This window comes from Triplophysa rosa, linkage group LG16 (genome assembly GCF_024868665.1).
Source record: "Triplophysa rosa linkage group LG16, Trosa_1v2, whole genome shotgun sequence".
Lineage (NCBI taxonomy): Eukaryota > Metazoa > Chordata > Actinopteri > Cypriniformes > Nemacheilidae > Triplophysa > Triplophysa rosa.
The window spans coordinates 22,084,587-22,107,473 of record NC_079905.1 but is presented as its reverse complement, the minus strand read 5'-3'; the positions used below and the strand labels follow the sequence as shown (position 1 = coordinate 22,107,473).

The window sequence follows — 22,887 nt, the reverse complement described above, 5'->3', positions numbered from 1 at the left end:
CACGTGGTAAACATGCAAATGTGATGCGTGGTTGACTCGGAAGTCGGATTTTTTACGTCATATCTGAACGCAGCATTAAACATTCAACATGGCGGATCGGAGAAAGATTTCTGCTTTGACAGACATGCTTTATTCGTTTTTCCACAACAGCTTCATTGCCTTGTCTTGTCGTTGAACTAGTACATATTTACACACATGAAGAATTATTTGAAGCATTTTGTATGTTTTTAAACACAGCGAAAATAGCTTGTATTTCACCAAAATTTCAGAATAGTCAACAAGCTGACTAGAATACACCAGAAGCTCATACGCAAATATTAAACACACTATTGATATTTCTCGACTTTTAAATACAACTACAGAAAAAAATCTGTGCAGCTCCTGACGATATACAAGTACATGTCAAAAAATTAGAATATTGTGAAGTAGGTCAATATTTTTTGTCACTCATTTCAGAAAGTGAAACCCATATATTATACAGATTCATTACACATAGAGTGAAATTACTGATACAGTAATTCATGCAAAATGATGCAAAAGGAGGCCCAACCAAGTATTGAGTGCATAGAAATGAACATACTTTTCAGAAGCCTGACATTTCTGTTTAAAATATCCTTTTTTTATTGATCTTATGTAATATTCTAATTTTCTGAGACACTGCATTTTGGGTTTTCATTATCTGTAAGCCATAATCATCAAAATTTCAAGAAATAAAGGCTTGAAATATTTCACTCTATGTGTAATGAATCTATATAATATATGGGTTTCACTTTCTGAAATGAGTGACAAAAAATATTGACCTTTTTCATGATATTCTCCTTTTTTGAGATGTACCTGTATTTATGTATTTTAAAGCGAATCGATCGGTCTGTGCAATAATTTTTTAATATTAATAATCGACAGCTTCTGCGTTTGAAACTTCGGACGAATATCAATCGCACCCAAGTGCCCTACTCACTTAGAAGGGCACAGCTCTTGAAGTGGGAATTCTGAATGGAGGTTGGCAATTGATTTATCACATAGCCATTTGGATCACACTTGGCAAACTGAGCAATGAAACAACGCCATTTTCTCTTTATCCGAGATGTCACTTTGCGTTGCGTCTCCTTCAGAAGTGCTTTTCAAGGGCACAAACATGACTTTGAGACCGCGCTCTTCCTGACGCATCCGCGGACCGATTGCCTGACGCTATGATGACGCCTGTTTCTGTGTTTTGATTTTTCTAATTATGGCACCTGAAATCACCCTCACACAGAAAAAAACTCTTCGGATCTTCAACAATCACAAGAATGGCATATTTAGATTCAAAATGGCGAATTTCGCCAAAAAGCGACTAGTTTATAGCACACAGAGAGGAATTTGATGTGCTTGTATGTCTAAAATCTTCTAAAATACCACAGGGCTTGGATGAAGCCTCACTGTCTTCATGAGACAACATTGAAATTTCACATAGTAGTCTTAAATCATTTTTCTTGAGTAACAATTAGATTGCTACAAAAGAAATACAACACATTTAATACATGTAATTTTATTAAAGGTGTCATGAACTGGGCTTGTTTATTGTTTAATACTGTTGTATGAGGTCTACTTATGACGTGCGCGTGTTTTTTTTACATTCGAAAACATATTTTCTTTTTTTCTTTTTCTTTTGCGGCGTCTCGTCAAACGATGAGTTTTAATGGGCGTGCCGCATTGAAGACTTGGAAGTAAACGCCCACTGCTATGATTGGATAGCAGGTTGCGTTGTAAAATTAGTTGGAGCCTTCTGTGAATTTGGTTAGACACGTAACGTTAGGTTACACATTATCAGGACATATCAAGCGATCTCTAATAAAGCAATAGTGACGCATAGTACAAATATGTTTTACTCACATAAGATTGCTGCGCCATTCCTGTCGGATCCAATATTGACTGCACAGCACTGCTTTTTTATTTTAGTCTCTCCGCAAATCCAGCTCCTTGTTCACAAAGGAATCCATGGTGAAACGATGCGAACAAATGCTCAATGTTTCACCCACGTGAGCAGGAACGTACTTAAAAATAAACTTCAACCACGCATTCCTAATATCAGTATCCGAAGGAAGCGACTGTGTTCTTCCACAACCAGGCGCTGCACGATGTTGCATGTTTGTTGCTTGGTCGCTCTAAATAAAAATAACAGTGAAGGATGTCCTCACTTTTGCACATATGACACGGGGCTAGCCGCTCTCGAGAGCCCTTCGCTAAAGTGACAGGGTTGCCAGATCTTTACAGAAAAAATATGCAAATAAAGACAAGACAAAAAATTAATCTTTAAATTTTAATTTTTTTTTTTTTTTTTTATTTCTAAAAATTCTTAAAATCTGCAACAGACCATTTACTACGATCAAAAAGCCTTAGCACTTAGGTCTAAGACCAAACAACAAGCATTAAAGCGCCTATTAATAACAAACATGGCAACACGCAAAAGAGCGCTGTGTAGAGATGGGACGTTTGACATAAGGCTTCGAAGCCTGTTTTACTCTATTGAAGCAGACTGGTTCGAAACTGTGTCCAGGCTTGTATCAAATTTATGTGATCACGTGACCGATGACGTTTGAGGCTTCATACGTCACAATTAAACACCTGAAGCGATGTGACTGATTCAAATCTTTGCCGTGCCTTCATTCATTATAAGGAGACGCAAAATGCTCTTAATGCAAATCAGAAAATCTAAATCCAGGGATGTCCTTATAATCAGTTCCACCATAAGAGGTATCCACTGAATTGCATATTGCAACATATTTTAAACATTTTACTAGTAAAGTGACATTTCAAAACGTTGTAACGCTTTCACGTGTGGACAATGATTCTCAGACTGAAGATACAGCTGGTATTGCTTTTGTGTTAACTGGAATCAACAATATGTGAATCGTCAGAAAGTGGCTTCTATTATTGCAGCTGATCACTAGATGTCACTGGTAGGGTCTGTCTTTGAGGCTTTGAATCATTTTTGGTACAATCAAGAAAGCCTCAAAAGCTTCACAAGGCTTCATCTGCCCATCTCTAGCGCTGTGTGATGGAGCCTTCCGAGCATAAACACAACACAGCGCATATCAGCAGTTTAGTTTAAACTGACGGACAAAGCGAATCTTTAGCCGAAAATTATCTCCCTATGGTTACCAGTTTGTCGATCATCACAAATGCGGGAGTGTGTACTATGTGTGGCTAAAGTCATTTGCGAACCATTGGGCGGGACTCTATAATATGGAGCGAAAATTGTGCCTAAACTTAACAAACAAATCCAGCATTTTGCAAACAAACGCAACCTTTTTTGCAAAAGAAACTAAACTCTGAAACAAACAGAAAGCGTTTTACAAATACATAATTCGAGAGAAAATGCAAAGATGTAACATATAAATGTACTGTGTATAAGTGTCACCTTTTTATGAGATTCTCTCAGCTTGATTTTCTCACAAATGTGACCGTGCAGATTTTCTCACAAATGCATGTGCAACTTCCTCTTACAAAACAGCAGGTGGTGTTATTGGGAATTTGACACTAGTTTCTATAGGAAGAAGCCATGAATACTACCTTGCGTGCCACCCTTGCCAGTGCCAGAAGCTGAATTAATTTCATTCATCAAGTTTCATTCAGTTAGTCTCATGAAATTTATTGAAACTGTTAATAATAATCAGTTGCTGTTCTTAATAATAAATAATGAATTTTGCATTGGTTTTAATATACAAATAACGTACAACAAACTGGATGCATTTGCAATGTTGTCACCCCTTCCACCCCATCTCATTCTCTCGTTCTTGTTTCCCAACTGTTTACGTTTACTGTCACACTACTTTTACAAGGATACTTTCTTATAAGGGAATTTTGACATCATTTTGTGTTTATATCAGGGCCAGCTCTAGGCATGGGTGTGCTGAACCCACTTAAACCTCTGTCTTGCCCACCCAATGAGAATAAAAAAATAACACCAAAAATTGTTGTATTTTCTATTGGCTGAAAGCAACGTCACTCTTCACTTCACTGCTCTGGCTTTAGTTTGAAGCATGCTACATGCTACAGGTGGAAGCAAAATATTGGAAGCAAAAGGAATTTTAGACACACTGCACATATGTAAAATTAATTGTGCAGTAAAATCAGATTAATTTATCCGTTTTTGCGGTCTTATTTTGTGCTGTTAACAAACAGCTATTATTTGCTTGCAATATATAGGCTAGATTTTAACCTATTGACTTTCAGTAATGACTGAAAGCTCCCGCTTCTGAAATAAATCTGTGTCTCTCCGTCTCAAACACCCCAATTCACACTGCAGGTGGTAGCGAAACAATGTGCAAAATAGTTTAGTTTAGGCGCGATGCGCGCTCACGATACCACATAAAAAACAGCAGACACGATGTAAAGTTCATTGTGCAGTGTAATAAGATTAATTCATCTAATTCATTAAACGAAATTAAACAGAAATCAGTGATCGTTCAGTGATGTGGAATGTTCTTAGCCCGCTTTCTTTTGTAGGCTTCTATTTATGTCCAGTTTACATAACCGCTTTATTTAAGGTGTAAAACATCAACGAAATTACTATATAATTTATACACAATTACTACACATTTGTGAGAAAAAACTGCACGGTCACATTTGTGAGAAAATCAAGTTGAGAGAATCTCATAAAAAGGTGAGACTTAAACACAGTACATTTATATGTTACATCTTTGCATTTTCTCTCGAATTGCATTATGTATTTGTAAAACGCTTTCTGTTTGTTTCAGAGTTTAGTTTCTTTTGCAAAAAAGGTTGCATTTGTTTGCAAAACGCTAGATTTGTTTGTTAAGTTTAGGCACAATTTTCACTCCATAAAGAGAAGTAGTCATTGATATTCTTCTGTGGAGGCGGTGTTCAACCTATCTATGACATAGGTAGGTGCATTACAGGACCTGGCGTCAATAACAGTTGTAATCTCAGTAACAAGGATGTTTTCAGTTCTGACACTTACAGGATGTTCGCTTGAATACGATTCCCTCTTATATAACAAAATCTCGGGTTAAAATTGTGGTATTAATTTATGGCTCCTTTAAATTAAGTGACTTAATTGCTTTACCTTTAAAAAATAAGAAAAAAAAACATAAACATCTGGCAAGGATTTTGAAAAAAAAAACATATAAGCTTTCTGTAAAACCTTGTCAATACATTCTAGTACTGTTTTGCTTTTTTGTTGTTGGGAATCGTATAAGTCTCCGTGACAGTATTCGACTCTTCAAACAGCAAAAAACTTGTCAGGCAGCATCCAAGTCTATGTCATGTGTAAATGCATATGGTAGTTGAGGTGTCATTACCTGCAGTGAACCACCACCGGCCCGGCGTCAGGGGGTGTGGAGGCTTTGACCCGTCGCAGGAAGGCCAGCAGTCCTGTGGCGTGATATGGGACGCCGTGCTCCGGCCACGATGTGAAGTGAAACTGGCAGACCTCATGCTTGGCTGGATAACCCCGCTGATGTGGTACAACCATATTTACTGAAGGTTCATTTCATAGGAAATGTTCTTCATTGCTTTTGTCATTTTGTTTCTATTATATCACAACGAAATAGCTCTGTTTTTTTATATTTGATGACAAAATGTATCTTTTTTGAGGGCTCTTACCCGCTCCATGGCGAAGGTGCGCACGGTATATTCTGCCAGTGTTTCTGTTTTCAATAAAGTGATTTTTATGTCTCCGTATAGCTCGCTGTCATCGGGCCAGTATTTACAGCATTTCATCTAAAGAACACACGCACACAATTAATACACAACAACTCAAAATATAATGTCAATAATATTTTGCGACAATATGATTTTGCAGAAACAAATATATCAATAGTCTAGTGTTAGCACAGTCATGGTTTCTGTAAAAGAAAATGCCAGCACAAGATACATTGATCAGAAGTAATGTGCTGTGGTTTAAGGTTTGTCCTGGTCAAGTTTATCTTCAGTAATGGTCAGCTCTGAAGCACACTGATCAGTGATCAGTAACGGATAGTGTCTATTAGTGGGCGGACGGGCGACCTCAGGCAAAAGTAGAGTTATTTTACTCACTCTCCCCACCTCCACCAGTTTGGTGATCATCACGATGCTGTAGCAGTTCTCCTGCCAAACCATCCGCCAGAAGTCATAGATCATGTCCTGTTTGGGCCCTGCGGGGAGACACAGAGAATGATGCTGCGTGTGGGGCGGTGAGTGATCTGAGCGCAGGATAAAGAGAGGAGAGAGGTGCTTATATTGAAATAGAGGGTCGTGACAGAAGAGAGTATTACATAAGAAAAGAAAAAACACAGATGGAAGGATGTTCGTGTTATCGGATTTGAAGAAAAACAACAAGAACAAATGGTAGGCTTTAAGAAAGCTGTGAGTAACAGAAAAAGTTTCCATCCCAGCGCTGGAGTGTTGTGGGTGCTTTCCAGCATGTTACGAAACACTGTCTTACTGTAGCTATTCTTACATATCTTACACAAGGAGTGTGTTGATTTGAGGGTTTTTTTGCGAGTAATGTGGTTAATCGGGTGTGTCTGTTGGTGTATCTTTAAACAATTGACACATTTCTCTTTGTTTTCCGGTGTTATTTTGGGCTGGGCTATTAATTACTGAGCTCATCCCCAAGTTTCTACGATATTCTGATCTCTACATCAGTGGTTCTCAAACTTTTTCGTTGTAAGGCCCCCTTTGTGTAGAGTGCATTGCTTTGTGCCCCCCCAAATAAAGACTCTTAATCTTAAACTTAGAATTGTTATTAAACCAAAAACATATTCAGTTATGCAATGCTGGAACATCAATTCTTTTGGTTGGTGGTTCTTATTTTTCTTATGTTGGATAGCATAAAACATTTTTATATTTCATAAAATAAAATAAGATCTGTGGCCCCCCCTGGATCCATCTTGGGGCCCCCAGTTTGAGAACCACTGCTGTAGATAGAGATCTATGACATTCAACACAGACAAACACAAACAGTGTGAGATATGTTATGGGTTTCTCATAGTTTGTTGAACATACAGAGCAATTGTGTCATGAACGGTGAGGGAACAAGGACAGAGGACCCAGGCACAGACAACGGGTAAGAGGTTAACAAGACATTTATTTAACCAATAAACCAAAACCCACAAGGGGGTAACATAACAGAGATATAAACAAGAACACGGACTCACTAAACTAGACAAGACTAAAGTTAACACTTGACATAATTACAAATGACTAGACTAGACTAGACTAGACTAGACTAGACTACAGCAATACAAAACAAGTCAGGTGACAAGGACCAAACAATTCAAAATAATCCAGCACAAGACAGAAGACACAAGGGCATTAAATAGGGAGCTAAATCAAGAGGGGAACAGGTGTAGGGCATGAAATCATAACGAGCACTAACGAGGAAACAAGAGGGCAGGAACAAAGACGAGACCGGAGAGAGCATGGAAGGCCAACAGGGCCAGAATGCCTCTCTCCACATAAAACAAGAGGTTCTGTCATGATCCCGCCACTAGACCAAGAGAAACAGGACATGATGTGGCAGAATTATGACAAATTGTACCAAAGTGAATATAGTTTTCAATAGACCTGGACCCCCATTCATTTACAATTACATTTACAAGTAGTCAAAGGTTCACGCTCTATATATAACAGCGACGCTTTCTTTCCAAACACCACAAAATGTGTTCTGAGAACCCAGCAGCAGTTCTATTATTGACAAGTGAGAAACATGTGTCCTGATGATATTACAACAAACATTCAGCTCTATTATAAATGACACTACATAACTTTTCTGTTGTACTGTTTATCATGAATGACCTCGGTTTCATCCTGGAAAATCTCACTGGAAAGCACAACGCATGAATTTTAGAGGATGTAGCCACAGGCGAATGCGGAAGAAGCTGAGCACCTGTTGTGTGGATCTGTTGTCTGTGATTGTTTTAACAGGTGGATGTAATAACAGCTTCACAGCCTGAGGTCACTTCACAGAGACATACCTTTAAAGACTGAAAATAAAGCAAAAACAGGAAAGATCTCGTGATGCTGGAGTAGACTCCATCACACTGGTGCTTCAACCCATGTCAATGTACTAAAAGACATCTTATACACTGCATTTACATGTTTATACAGTACATCATAAAAGCTGTCCAATCACGTTGCGACTTTATACTTGTGTTTCAGAGAACCTGGACTAAATGTATTTTTCATTTTTTTTGCTATACCAAAATAACCAAGAGAACCGGACTTCAAATACAGTTAGAACACACGATTAAACATACGTGTTACGGACATTTCACAATACCATCGAGATTTGAGAATGTTTTTCATCCAGTACCCTAGCAACCCCCCGAAGTTCTTAAACACCTTAGCAACCCCCTACTGTAGAACTTCCTTCGTGACTACACAGAACATAATAGGGTGTTTTCACATATAGTTCATTTTAAAAGAAACAAACCCAGTTCACTTAAAGTGAACCAGAAAGGGAACTAGCCGAAAAATGACCTCAGTCCTCTTGGTGTTCACAGTAGAAAGAGAACCCAGTTCTTATTTTGGTCCTCTTACGTGAACTAACAATGTGCAATATTGCAGTTAGTACAGTCATGCTTGTGCATTCATTTTTGAAGATACACTTGATTTCAAAAGTTTGTTGGTAAATGTTGACGTTAACATGAAGAAATGAATGGTGAAGAAATGTTGAAGAAATATTATTCTTTTGACTCATTTCACTGCATTATGGTATTAAACAAAACTTTACATTCATATACAATGTGATAAAAAAAATGCCAGCCTAGTTTCATAAAGTTTATCAAATTTATTATACTGTACTTGTGCATAGCTGTTAAAGGTGTCATGAATTAAGAAATCAATTTTAACCCGAGCTTTTGTTATATAAAAGCTCATCGTATTCGAACGAACATCCTTTTAGTATCATAACCGAAGATGTCCTTGTTACTGAAATGACAACTTTTATTGACACCAGGCCCAGCGAACGCCAGGTCCTGGAATGTAATGACGTCATTGATAGGTTGAACACTGCCTCCACAGAAGAATATCAATGACTACTTCTCTAGCCCCGCCCACTGGTTCGTGAATGACTTAAGCTATGTACACATAGTACACACTCCCGCATCTGTGATGATTGACAAACTGGTAACCATAGGGACATATTTTTCGGCTAAAGATTTGTTTTGTCTGTCAGTTTAAACTAAACCGCTGATAAGCGCTGTGTTGTGTTCACACAGCGCTCATTTGCTGTGTTGTCATGTTCGTTATTAATAAGCGCTTTTATGCTTGTTGTTTGGTCTTAGATCAAAAAGCTTTGGCACTTAGGTCTTAATCAATGGTGTGTTGCATTTAGCAGATTTTGAGATTTTTTGGTCTTATAAAATATACAAACAATTTGCATTTTAAGGTTTATTTTCATCTTGTCTTTATTTGCTTATTTTTTCTGTGAAAAATTGGCAACCCTGTCACTTTAGCGAAGGGCTCTCGAAAGCGTCTAGCCCCGTGTCATATGTGCAAAAGTGAGAACTTCTTTCACTGCTAACCATGTTTACAGAAGGCTCCAACTAAGCATGTACTGTAGCTTGTCAAACAGACACACAGAAATGTCAGGGCACATTGCTGTCTTTTGGAACTGTTATCCAATCATAGCAGTGGGCGTTTACTTCGAAGTCTTCAATGCAGCCCGCCCATAAAAACAGAGCGTTTCTTGAGCCGGCCTCAAAACCAGGGTAGAAAATAGCCTATAACTTATCGATTTTGATGTTTTTGAATGTAAAAACCACGTGAACGTCATAAGGAGACCTCAGACAACAGTATTAAATAATAAAAAAGGCCAGTTCATGACACCTTTAAAAAGTGCATGTTGTAGTTTTAATGTCTAGCTGCTGTGTGAAGTGCTTAAATGAACAGCAAACAGATGCTGACAACTTTCCATTTTTGAAAATATGCTTTACTTTCGTTGGCTTTGTAGAGATTGGTTAAAACATGATCGTATAAAATCTTGAGAGTAAACAGAAATCACCCTGATTGTAGCTTCCAGAAGGTCTGGAGAACAATCATGTTAATTGATCAAGGAGGAGCTACAATTGCTGACTGACGATTTACAGAGTATATAAGACTAAACACACATCTCTTAGTCTGTATGCTTGTGGCAAGATGGCTGGAACTACAGGAATGTTTTGTCTTGTGGCTTTTTGTGCATGGTTCTGTGCGTTGTGTTGTGCCGGTCCACAGTTTAGTAATTTTCCCCAGGAGCCTCAATCTTCATTCTTCCAGCAAACTGAACAACAGTTTTCTCAGAAGTTTCCACTTCAGAAGCCAGTGGTGCAGTCAGAAGCTCTTGACAAGTGTGCTGTAGCTGATTATGAGCAGATCCAGTGTGGACAACCTGGTATCAGTGGTGCCGAGTGTGAATCTATAAACTGCTGCTTTAATGGACAGCAGTGTTATTATGGGATGTCAGGTAAGGGTGTTAGACCAGTGAAATGTTATTTTTTTTTTTTTGCCAAGCTAATTCTCTGATAACTACCTTGGCCTCTCATTACAGTGACTGTCCAGTGTATGAGAGATGGTCAGTTTGTGTTGGTGGTGGCTAGAGATGTTACTCTGCCTCATCTGAGTCTGGACACTGTCCGTCTGCTGGGTGGAAATGAAGCACCTTGTGGTCCTGTTGGGTCCACGCCTTTCTTTGCTATATTCCAGTTTCCAGTCACTGCCTGTGGCACCAGCATGATGGTGAGTTTGCTGTTGATGATTTCGATGTCTAGAACAGATTTGATGTCAATCGTGTTCTTGCTTGCAGGAGGAAAATGGTTATGTGGTGTATGATAACAGAATGTCTTCATCCTATGAAGTGGGCATTGGACCTCTTGGCTCCATCACAAGGGACAGTCAATTTGAGTAGGTCATCTGTGTTTTCTCTCCGGACTGTGAATCCTTGAACTGATGTAAGAAGCTCACTGTTTGTTGTCTAGACTTCTCTTCCAGTGTAGATATTCTGCCACTGCTGTGGAAGCTCTGGTTGTGGAGGTCAACACTGTTCCACCACCTCCACCTGTAGTGGCTCCTGGACCCCTCAGGGTGGAGCTTAGACTGGCAAACGGCCAATGTGTCACTAAAGGCTGTGCAGAAGGTAACGATGTGCTAGTCTTCAAAAAATGCCTCTCAAGAGGAGTGGTACTTGTAGCACTGTTCTCAAACTCTAGATGGGACAGTTACAAGACTGTTCATCCTCAGGAGATGAGGCGTACACGTCCTACTTCGGTGAGGACGAGTATCCAGTCACAAAAGTCCTGCGTGAGCCTGTGTATGTCGAGGTGCGCATTTTGGAGAGGACTGACCCCAATCTTGTCCTGATGTTGGGACGCTGTTGGGCTACATCAACCCCTAGTCCTCTCAGTCTACCCCAGTGGGATCTTCTAGTTGATGGGTGAGTAGAATCCCAAGCATTTGTCCCGATAGTGTGCTGTGAACGAGTCCTGACTGTCAATTCTGTTTTAGATGTCCTTACCAGGATGATCGTTACCTGACCGCACTGGTTCCTGTAGTTGGCTCGTCTGGTGTTCAGTTCCCAACCCACTACAGGCGCTTTGTTGTGAAGATGTTCACGTTTGTGGATCCATCATCACTGGCCCCTCTGCAGGAGACTGTATGATTTCCTTACAGCCTTCCGTATCATCTAAATTGCCTTTTGTATTTGCTGCTAAAGCTGATCTCTTTGTTTGTCAGATCTATATTCACTGTAGTACCGCGGTGTGCCACCCTGCTTCTGGTTCCTGTGAGCAAAACTGTGCCAGGAAAAGTAGGTGGTTCATTTTGGTTTGTGTACATCAAAAGAGAGTCAGAAGATGAAACCGATGTCTTGTGTTCCAGGGAGAGGTGTTGCTGGAAAAAGTAGTGCAGAAACTGTGGTTTCCAGTGGAGGTGTTTTCTTTACAATGTAAATTTCATTGCGGATTTTAATAAAGTTATTTGACTCTACCTGTTGTCAGCATTTGTTTACACTGGCATTTTCAGGATAATGACTATTGAAGTGTCTTGAGACATAGAGCTGGTTTTCAAGGAAATGCCAGAAGGTTGACAATTTAGAGATGTGCTCTTAAACCGCTTGATATCTGGTGGTTTTTGGCTATACAAAGCAAAGCTGTGGCGTAACACAAGCATTCATTAACTGTCTTGATTCCCTGTGACTCTTAAAACTGTTGATGGCTTTGTGGCAAATGTTGGTTTCTACCTTGGTACTCAAAATGTAGGATTTTTTTTTTTTTTTTAAGGGGATGTCTAAACATGGAGTAATTGAACTTGTGCTTGGAACTAGTTTAAGATGTTTGGGTTTCTGTAAAACGAGGCCATAGACTATTTTGTTTTTTTGTCGTGGGGAATACTTGAGTGATGGTTCACCTAAAAGTTCTGTCATTTAGTCACCCTCTAGCCATTACAAACCTTTATGACTTTCTACCACCGAACACGGACTTTTTGAGGAAAGTTGGTAACAGAACAGCGCTGACCCCCCATTCACTTCTATTGTACGGTCACAACCAATGCAAATGAATGGGGGCCAGTTAACAACATTCTAAATCTCTTGTGTTCTGCAAAAGAAAGTCATCAGGTTCAAAATGACAAGCGGGGGAGTAAATGTTTTTGGTGACTCAAGTCTAAACATGAATTTGGATGTCAATGTTCGTATAGCTGTAAGTTCTAATATGGTCTTGTTAATGTTTGCTTAATAGACTACATTCTTTTGGTGTTGAGATGCTGAATGGTAAAATGACTACAATAAAGTCTCGATTATTGTTTAAAGTATCATGAATTGACAGCATTTATATATATATATATATATATATATTGATAATTACTGAAAAACTTGTTCATATTACACAAGCTAATTTTACAATATAATAAAAGAATGGGTTAGTAAATGTTGATACTAATCAAGATTGTGTTAATGTGATGTTCAGGTCATATTGATGAATGTAGCAAACTAATGATAAAAATTAAACTAGTGGGTGATCTTCCCAAAAAAGTACTTGCAACTCAGATAGACTAACAAAAATATATATTTTAACATCACCATTCTTGAAATTAACAGAAAATATAATATACAGAAATAGACTTGATGTGTGATAAAGATGGATTAAAAATAATGTAAAACTAAATATCAAACATCAGTTCATTTTATTTAGAATATAAACCACCATTTGCTTTTATCTTTCAATCTCTTTCCAACTGCTCTAATGATTCTGTTAGTGATAACTCTTCATGTTTTGGCACTTAGTTGGTTAGTTGGTCAGTGCACTGTTTATCTGAGCCTGCAGTGTCCGGTTTTATTTACGGACGGACGGACGAGCCGACTTGAGCCTGAACATGCTTGATTTTCTAATCAAGAACATGCGGAAGAATAAAAACATCACAATTATATGCTGAATATGTATGTTTGGTGCGTTAATAAATGTAGTCTGTTTTTACTTTTGTTTTGCGTGCATTAAGCCGTTTTCACCCTTGACTTCGTTTTTAAAGCTGCTAGCGTCTGTTTTACATTATAATCATAATATAAAACCGTTTTTTTTTTTCTTCAGAAAAACCTTTTCTGAAACAAAACGCCCTTCGTCAAGCACTTTTTTCACAGCTAACCAATGACAGAGACCTTTCGTTTCCATAACAGCATGCGAGGAACGCGATTGGTCGAGAAGGATCAAGCTCGAAAAAGTAAAATGTCGGCCGAAACACCCGTTGGAGCATAGTTTTGTATAATTCACTTTCAATAACTTCTGATTGCATTTCTAGCGAGAAATTAGTATTGTAGTTTTTAAATATGTGGTTGGTTATTGCAAAGACGCTCTCTCTTTATAATTCAAATAGACTTCCGTTACGCTGCCTATGAAGCCTGTCTGCCTTCGTGCACAAATGCTATCTTTGAACATCGCCATACAACCATACAGAACAATTAATTGCTCCAAGCAACTGCATAGCAACACCCTGGTAACCACCCACAGCATCATAATAAAGACATAGCAACATGTTGAAAAGCACCTTAGCAACAGGAACACTTTAAGAGGTTTGGGATGGGATTGCAGCTACAGCTCATTGAGTCCGGAGCACATCTATATGCAGAGCACATCTCATACCCTAAAGCCAGTTTAAACCTCCGGAAACATCACCAACCCAGCAAACCAAATACACACGCGCGCTTGTGTGTGTACACCTGCTCAAACAGAGCACAGCAGCGGCCGGAGGGAGTTTATGTTCAACAGTACCACTATCACGAGGGAGAGAGAGAATGAAATGAGATGAGATGCGTGTGCTGTACAGACAAACAGAGAAAATGAAGACAGCAAACAAACAAATGAATTTCGGTGTATGGATGCAAATGATGGCGATGGGGATGCTGGCATCTGTACAGTGATATACAGGGCTGTTGAACTGAAATGGCAGTATTTCACACTCTGGAAGTGATCAAGACATTCATCTCTAGTTTCTCTATGAGAACCGAACCTGTGAAAAGTTTTGTTTAATGCTGTTCTATGGCAACAATGTGTGAAGGTCTCAGAGGTTGCATTTGTTATAAAACAGCACAAAGACTCACCTTGTGTGGCGATGAAATGGTTGGAGCGCTGGTAACCCTGAAAATCAAAAAGAAGGACATTTTATTTAACTAACAACATGCAGAGTTATTGTGAGAGACTGTTAAAAAAGACATCAATAAAAAATGAATGCTGTATATATTGTTCAGGCATAATTAAATGATGTCTCGCTATCAATCTCAGGAGTAAATACTTTTGCTTTATGCTGGATGTCAACTTTCTTCACAAGAAAGAGAAAAGAAAGAAATCAAGTTTGGCTTTAATATGGATGAGAATATTTGAGCGCCTCCAAGGCAAAGACCCAAACTTATAAAGGCTGAGAGAGAAACACAGACAGAAAGCACAAAATGACATGCAGTAAAACTGTGAAGAATCAGCCTTCATAAAGCCTGATGTTATGAGATGTGAGATAAGTGAAAGATTTCCTACTTGACATTTGATAAAACAAGCAAATAGCATAGTATCTAATATCGTATTTTATCATCTGATATTGCATTTTTTAAGGTTTTTGAATTGAATTTACTGAGGCTAATCTTAGAACGGTTATTTCTCTCTGTTCAAACATAACACAAGACTGCAATCTAAATGCCAAACACAAAATGCAAAGCTTGAAATGTCACATGTGACAGCGTGAGATATTACATGGCCATCTCTTGGGTGATTCTAATCCTGGTTTCCAAGATGTCGACCATGAATTTTTTTAAACTTACATCAACATATTTCTTTTGAACGCAGTAAAAAAAACGCAATTTGAATAAATATTAGAACATCCAATTATTTTTTTCAGAATATTTTCAATTTACTCTGTTACGCTAAAAATTGTTCATAGGTGTCTTAAGGTTATTCTTTGTGCAAGGCAGAGAACTGAATTATCTATATTATGAACATGTTTTGTCTTACTGATGCTGTACTTTAAGTAGGGAGCAAAATGGTCCCTTTAATTCATTTAAGCTAAATCCCAAAATAACCGTGCCTGTTTTGTATGATTTACAGTATGTATGTGGCAATCCCATAATGCAGTGCATAAAAAAGTCACTGGGAAAATGAAAGCAGATCCAAGATTGCTTTCCAAGATATAATTCTATTTAATTCAATGCCAAAAAATCCATTATAAGCTTAGAATAAAGTTCCGCGATGTTTTACATGCTAATTTAGACGAATCAGACCCCAGCACTACAGAGCACATTTTAAGAGAACATGTCTGATCACTGTCTCATAAACGTGATTAAACTACTTACTGTAAAAAAATCCAGAAAAAAATATACTACTAAATATTTTTGCAAAGGACAGTGGGTAAACCATGGAGGAAAATAAAGTTGAAATAAATGATGCAAATTCTTTTATGAACACCAGACATGATTGAAATGTCAAAGCTGATTAGATTCCCACATCAATCTGAACGGCATGAGAGACCCTCAGTCAGATCTGGACCACCACAGTCGGATTCATTTGTTCAATACAGAGAAACTGTGAATTATTGTTGAGACCATCACAGCCTTTTAGAGTCACATGTCTTTGAATGTTGGCACTTAAACCGTTCCTAATAAACAAATTCTTTAACTTTCTCGTGGACAATAAATAGCGTATGATGTTCCTCACATGTAAATCATGTTGGATAAAAGGGCTGACCATCATACATAAGCGATTTATAGGTTTATTTCACTTCACTTCGGCACTTTTCCAATCCAGTTTAGTACCGCTTCAAAGTAGGGTGGGATTATAAATTTATCGTCATAGTTGTGCCGCCTCTACTGCCGTAGCATCATCGTAAATGCGACACAAACAAACGCACAACACTTATGTAATGGAGCATATCGATGGCGGATGGGAGCAAAACAAAACACTGCTAAAAATACCAGAGAGTTTGGGAAATCTTACAGCAATGAGAAGACAACGATCATTCGGTTTGCTAGACGGCTCACGAGGGTCAGCTAATCTTGCATTTAGCATTGCGTTAAGGGTCTCAATCTCTATATTTCAGTCACGAAGCGTATAACGAAATGCCAATAAAAATGTGTATTCTTGTGTTGCAAATCCAGTGAAGCTGGTAATGATTCTCTCGGCCCAATCAGTGATCTGTGTGTAAACACGTCACATTTTGGTATCGGTACAGTACGCTTGGAAGCTCAACCGAGGTGGTAGTAAAAGAAGTATCGGGTACTAGATACTCTACCCAGTGGAAATGCAGTGGAAAAGCGCCATATCTCTCTAAACACATCCCACTTCAGCTTCCTTTTACAACCAGAAATAGCTGAACACAGAAAAGAAGGCATGGCATGAGGTCTTTAAGAAGCGTGCGAGGCCGTTGCTTAAAGGAAGTGATGCAATGAGAGCAAACGAAGCCAGAGTAAAGTCAAGAGCCAGAAAAGTGTTTCCGAAAGACTTCGGAGCCATGATACGCCTGGAGAAATGAGTGCAAAGAGAAAGAAGACAAGAGTACTTACTTCCCTGTTTATCCGAATCTAAGAGATCCCAAACAGTTAAATGGAGGAAGAGAGAGAGAGAGAGAGAGAGAGAGATGGGTGAACAAAGACAGAAAGAGAAACAGAGAGAAAGAAACAGACTAATTAAGATGATTAGAGAAAAACTAGGGAATAGAGGAAATAAAGGCTTAAGGCATCTTGAGAACTAAAAGCTAGCTACAAACAAGACGTCATATGTATCTTGATGCTGTCATCTCACGGCATCTCACTAACAATGCGTGTTCATACGGCTGAACTGGAACAATCCTTTCCATCAATATATATTAGCAGCACAATTCAAACCCTTCAACCATGAAAACATTTGAACATGTTATGTTCAAGTTGAAATATAAAAGCATGAAAGTATTCGTTTTTATAAAACAGAGCTGCCAAAAATGGCAGGCAAAGTGTTGGTTTAGTACATGTGAGTGGTGATTTTAGGGTGAACGTGCCAAAGCTGTTTGCATTCATACCACATCTTTCATTTGACACTTTATGAAAAACGTTAGAAATCAAGGTGAAGTGACAAGGTCTTGTATTCTAGCACATGCACCTGAGTAATAGCAACCTCGTTGCTAAAAGTACAAACCAATTTCCAAGTGCTATTCATGTCTAACTGCGAGAAGTACAGCAAAGCAGCGCATTTCACAAGCTTTGATCATAACAACGGGCCGTAAGTGGCGACAGCCACGCTCTTCCATGGAAATAAATGCTGTTAAAGGAAATTCATCTACATGTTAGTCAAGAGATCTTTGGTCCTGAGAGGTTTTCATTTCTCCAATCCACTGGGTAACCTACCCGCCAAAAGATTTCTGCTGAGATTCGTGTAAATTGAGGCTTCTTACGTGGCACGGGAAGTATTCCAAAGCTTTTATCTATCAAATGGCTTGGATTATCAGCAAACCGCTAACTTTAACAGTAACGCCCTGGGAAGTGAATGTGTTATATAAAGGAGTATCGAAAGCAAATGGTTCTGGGAGAGGAAAAGACACGTCTCTGCTAAAATCAGGCAGGGTGTCAAAGCGGAAGAACAGTAGCCGCTCTTAGCAGCTGTGTCCACCGAGGCGCTTCTGCCGGCGTACGGTGTTTTTTTTCCAATTGTTTCCAACGGAAACGCAGCGTTTTTTGAAACCGCCAGCAGCTGGCGTTCTTTCCGCAGGCTCAGCGCTGGCGCTCGGCGTATCATAGTAACCAACTCGCCTACGCTTGAAAAAAAAACGGCGTTCAAGCGCCCGCAACCGGCGTTCTCATGCGCCTCGGTGGATCTGGAGCCTTACAGGATGCTACGATCTTGTAGGAATGCTAATGACAGTCATACGCGTTCAGTGAAACAACACCTGTAAGATGACAGTGTGCACAGAAGACACGAGGTGTGAATGAGAGGAAAACTTACATCGATGTAGTTTGCATTGACATAGTCCGAGTTGGGATCAGCCAGGAGCGAATGCATTTTCACACAGTGACGGTCTTCTGTGTACGGTTAAACATTAAGGACAAGCAAAGAAAACTGATTATAAGTATTTGTTTAACACCAAAAAATGCTGGAAAATAGTTCCACCTACATAAAAACGGACTATTTTACGCAGTATTTGTGTCTGCTGTGAATTTCTAAAGAGTAAAACAGAACTTCTAGGCGATATGAATCTGATATTTGTGTTGTATTACTGTACAGCCTTTACAACCCACTGAACTCTTTATAAGCATACATAATGACACGATAAAAGATTTGATCAAATATTCAATATCAAATATCACATGTTCAGTGTTGTTACTGTGTGTGTGACACTTACGACCCAGCAGTGTGTCATGTCTGCCCTTGGTTTTGTCCTTCTTGTCAGTTATGTCCCAGCCTTCAAAGAAACTCTACGGGCACACGGGTTACATCGGTTATGTTCAAAATACAACGTGAATGAATATGTTCAGAGGAAATCAATACAATTCTTTTATATTTTTAGCCCAGCTTTGTGTAAAAACAGCTCATATGTCTGACCCAGTTTTGTGATTTACTGTCTACATAAAATACAAATAGCCGCAGAATAAATGAAAAGACCATTTACATGTTCATTTAATCATCATTTCTAGATGTGTTGTGGTCATTTCAGTCCACTGTTTGTTGTATTCAACAAAATCAAACCATCATCCAAGTCATCCAACAGCAACGTGAACGACTGACAAGCATGACAAGACAAAACTGCGATCAAAATCCAGCTTATCACATCATTTTTCAAAATACAGTACATGTAGACATACGACTGTTTTATTGCTTAAAAGTGAATATGAACTTGTTTTCTGTGCAGTATTTGAGGTCTTTTTCACCTGTTTCTCCAGTTTTCATTTTCTGCAAATAAATCCAAATAGAAACAACATTTTTGTTGGAAATTTGTAAGAAATATTGTTAGTAGTTCACAGAATGGTATAAAAGAGTAAATTCAGAAAAATTAAAAAAATGGATTTCACTGACTGGGTCATATGTATTTATAGTTAAGCAGATGTTTTAACGGTGCCCATTTTCTTGGACAGAGCAATGAACTCTAATGGTTGTTTTTCTACAGATGTTTTTCCCTGTCTTCTGCCCTTGGTGGTCACATCTAGTCACGTGACGTTTACAGCTCAGATGATTGGTTCTTGGGAAGTCCCGTGAGCGATGATCCTCCGCCAGCCAAACAACTGCCATTGACATGAACTGGAATACCAACAGAAAGTTTCCAGCAGGTATGATACAGCCTCTCTTGTACTGACATGACATTATCTTTCTTTCGAGTGGTGAAAGTGTTTCCTGTGGCATATTTGCTTGCTGTCATATTTTTTAAAAATCACGTCGCTGCTTGTTTTCAGAAGTATTTTCTGTGTGTACACACAAAAAGGTGTGACGGGAAGATCTGATCTCTGCCAGCGTACACCGGCTGTCTAAGTGCTTTCTAATGCCGTACAGTTTTGGAGTTAATGTTTGACAGCTGTTCAGCACACACACACCCAAAGCAGGTGAACCACAGCACCTGGCAATTACATCTAAATGACTGTAATTTAAAAAAAGACCCCCAAAATAAGTGCAAGTCACGTTTTCCTACTCGTCCATTAAATCCCCTTCCGCTTCTGCATTTTGTCAAGCCAGATGCACTTTACACATCGCAGATGCATTATGGGGATGCGGGTGTTCATTTTCATGTTGGGCACAATACCTGTTTTTATCACGTGTGTGAGTGTGTGTGTGTTGCTAACATTACCATTAAGCTATAAAAACATGATTTATTTATTTTTATAACAACATAAGAATAACATTCCTGAGTTTCACAGCTGCTTTTTAAAGTTGAAATCTGTCAAAAAAAAATGTGTTGCAAACTGTCTCAAGCTTGACATGATTTATAATTTGAGTACGATTTAATGGGAAATTAGTCATTTGCAATTTGACTTCAGCTCATGCAAAGATACTTTATGTATGTAAAGTAACCTGCAATGTTATGCTTTAAACCTATAGATGGCAATAGAGTGGCAACTATTACAGATTGCAGCTTTAAATATCAAACACGTTTTTGACTTCCATGCAAGTTTTTTTCAGTCTGGATTTCTTGAAAAATGTACTTGTCGTATTGGATCCGGTTAGAAAACAGTTCAAATCTTTTTGGCACTTCTGTGTTTGAACCTCACTTTCCATTCAACTTTCTCTCTTTGCGTCTCTCCTGTTTTCAGTCAAGACCACCGCAGGCTCAGCTGCTACCCAGCGTGACATTTTCATCAAGGTCTGTCTTACTTTCATTCATCCTCAACCAAATCACATAATCGATATTTCTCTCTCCATCTCCAATCTTTTCCTCCCACTCGTGGTCTTAAAGATAAGAACTGGAAGAGCAAAACCGATCCAGTGACAATGAAAATAAGTCATCGGAAAGGCTGTTTAGCTGTCACCCAAATGTGAAATAAACTCAAAAAACTGTACAGTTGCTATAAAATGGTATTTAGACACAACCCATGCTTTGGTTGACTCAATGTAGGTTTGACATTTCATATATCAAAACATCAACAAATAGCACAAGCGCACTTTCTTCATGCAAAGCATTTCACAGATTCATTTTAAAAGTTCATTTTGTTAAGTTTCAAATGAATTTGTTAAGTTTGAAAATGTAAATCTGGCATCACCTCATACTCCTGTTTAAAGCCGTAGCCCTCTCCTGTCTTCATCTGGTTGATGTGTTGAAGCAGGTCGGCCACTCTCACAGCCGGATGGAGCAGTCCCGTGTGGTACGGGGAACTTTTCCTCCTGCAGTGTCTTCTGGGAGATCCACCCAACAGACTGCTGGATTCATTTACAGTGCTGCGCTGCTCATCTGCGGGTGGACACAAACACAAACCCACTGTAGTCTAAAGGGAACAGGTCTGAGTGCACTCAACAGTGGACAACCCAAGCCTTGAACTCGCCGTGTCATGCGAGGTGTGACTTGCAGTGGGACTTAATTCGCTGAAGAGGGATCAGACGTGCTTATACTGTGAAACTGTGAGAGTGTGAATTGAAGTTCAACTACAGAGATAGAGATGTCGAAATGATTTTCTAAGAGTCAGATGTGCCGTGGGAACCCCCTTGCAAAAACAAAAGCTTTTGTGTCCAAAAGAAATGCCCTTATATGACACGTACCGGATTACTTTGACATTTGTTTAACTTTTGACATTTCTCTTTGGATTCAATGGCATGTATCCTTCATCTTCAACCATTGGGTTATACAACACCCAATGGAAAGACAATTGTTCCCTCTACATTGTGTTGACTTGTGTCTTTCATGTGTTGATTTGTCTATTTATGAAGACCCATCTAGGGTCTTTTGTTTCCTCTAACTGGCCGGCTGGTACTATACAGGAATATCAAAATATGAGGACAATACACAATTACTGTGTGGCCCAAAGTATTCTTGATAGCAATATTATAAAATAAAAATAATAATAAAAGCTATCAGTAAAATTCATCTTTTTCTTTTTTTATCTCCCTCAAAATGCTAAACGGGAGCAAAACTCCCACCTGCAGTGTCAACCACATATTGACAATGAATTATATACAATATTATCATGTGTAGTATTAACACAATATCAATAATTATGGTTATTAATTAGAGCTGTCAATGTTAACGAGTTAACGCATGTGATTATTTTTATTCAGATTAACGCGTTAAAAATATTTAACGCAATTAACACGGCATCTCCCAGCAAACACAGAACGTTCCCCTAACGTTTTTTTTTGGGAACCAAAAAAAATTCATTCTAAGAATGTTCTTTTCAGGTTTTATTTTTTGCAACCAGAGAATAATGTTCCCAGAACGTTGCAGGCTGATTTTTTTTAAATAACCAGAAAACAACGTTCCCTGATGGTTCTTTTTTGGTTATTATTTTGCAACCAGAAAACAACGTTCCCTGATGGTTCTTTTTTGGTTATTATTTTGCAACCAGAAAACAACGTTCCCTGATGGTTCTTTTTTGTTATTTTTTAATGGTAAAAATAGTCAAAACTGGTAAACGTCAGTGACATGTGCAATACAGAAATTATAAGATCACATTAACACATGTTATACTGACCAAATGAAATTAATAAATGTTCCCTTTAATGGCTGAAAATAATAAACTAGTTAAGCTAAATGAAAGTACAATCATATATATATCCATGTGTATTTCTTTAGTGTGGTTGTCTGTTACTGTATGTGTGTGCGCTCGAGCACGTGCATTCTCCGCTCTGCCGCGCACTCCCGTCATTTAAAAATTAACGGTCATTTCGTTTTACCTCACTCACTAACACATTAGTTTAGCGGTTTATTTTTATTTCATTTTTATTTAAAAACTTACAGATTTGAGAGTAAATTTATAATTTCGTGATGTTCGATTGATTTGACACATCTAAA

The 22,887-nt window shown here is 38.6% G+C and overlaps 2 protein-coding genes across 2 annotated transcripts in view; one reads left to right on the top strand and one right to left on the bottom strand.

The window, feature by feature from the left end:
- The window catches only part of ptprua (protein tyrosine phosphatase receptor type Ua), a 217,789-nt gene that overhangs the window by 15,330 nt on the left and 179,572 nt on the right, over positions 1 to 22,887 (bottom strand). The window contains 7 exon segments of the mRNA XM_057354219.1: positions 5,304 to 5,458; positions 5,608 to 5,724; positions 6,040 to 6,137; positions 14,552 to 14,588; positions 18,405 to 18,481; positions 18,802 to 18,874; positions 21,146 to 21,333. Coding sequence (XP_057210202.1) covers positions 5,304 to 5,458; positions 5,608 to 5,724; positions 6,040 to 6,137; positions 14,552 to 14,588; positions 18,405 to 18,481; positions 18,802 to 18,874; positions 21,146 to 21,333 — 745 coding nt within the window.
- On the top strand, positions 10,048 to 11,966 carry LOC130566626 (zona pellucida sperm-binding protein 4-like). The gene is made up of 8 exons (XM_057354228.1): positions 10,048 to 10,432; positions 10,517 to 10,704; positions 10,772 to 10,869; positions 10,944 to 11,101; positions 11,206 to 11,398; positions 11,470 to 11,617; positions 11,698 to 11,770; positions 11,842 to 11,966. The coding sequence occupies exons 1-8, from the start codon at positions 10,126 to 10,128 to the stop codon at positions 11,910 to 11,912; spliced, it is 1,236 nt and encodes a 411-aa protein (XP_057210211.1). The 5' UTR covers positions 10,048 to 10,125; the 3' UTR covers positions 11,913 to 11,966.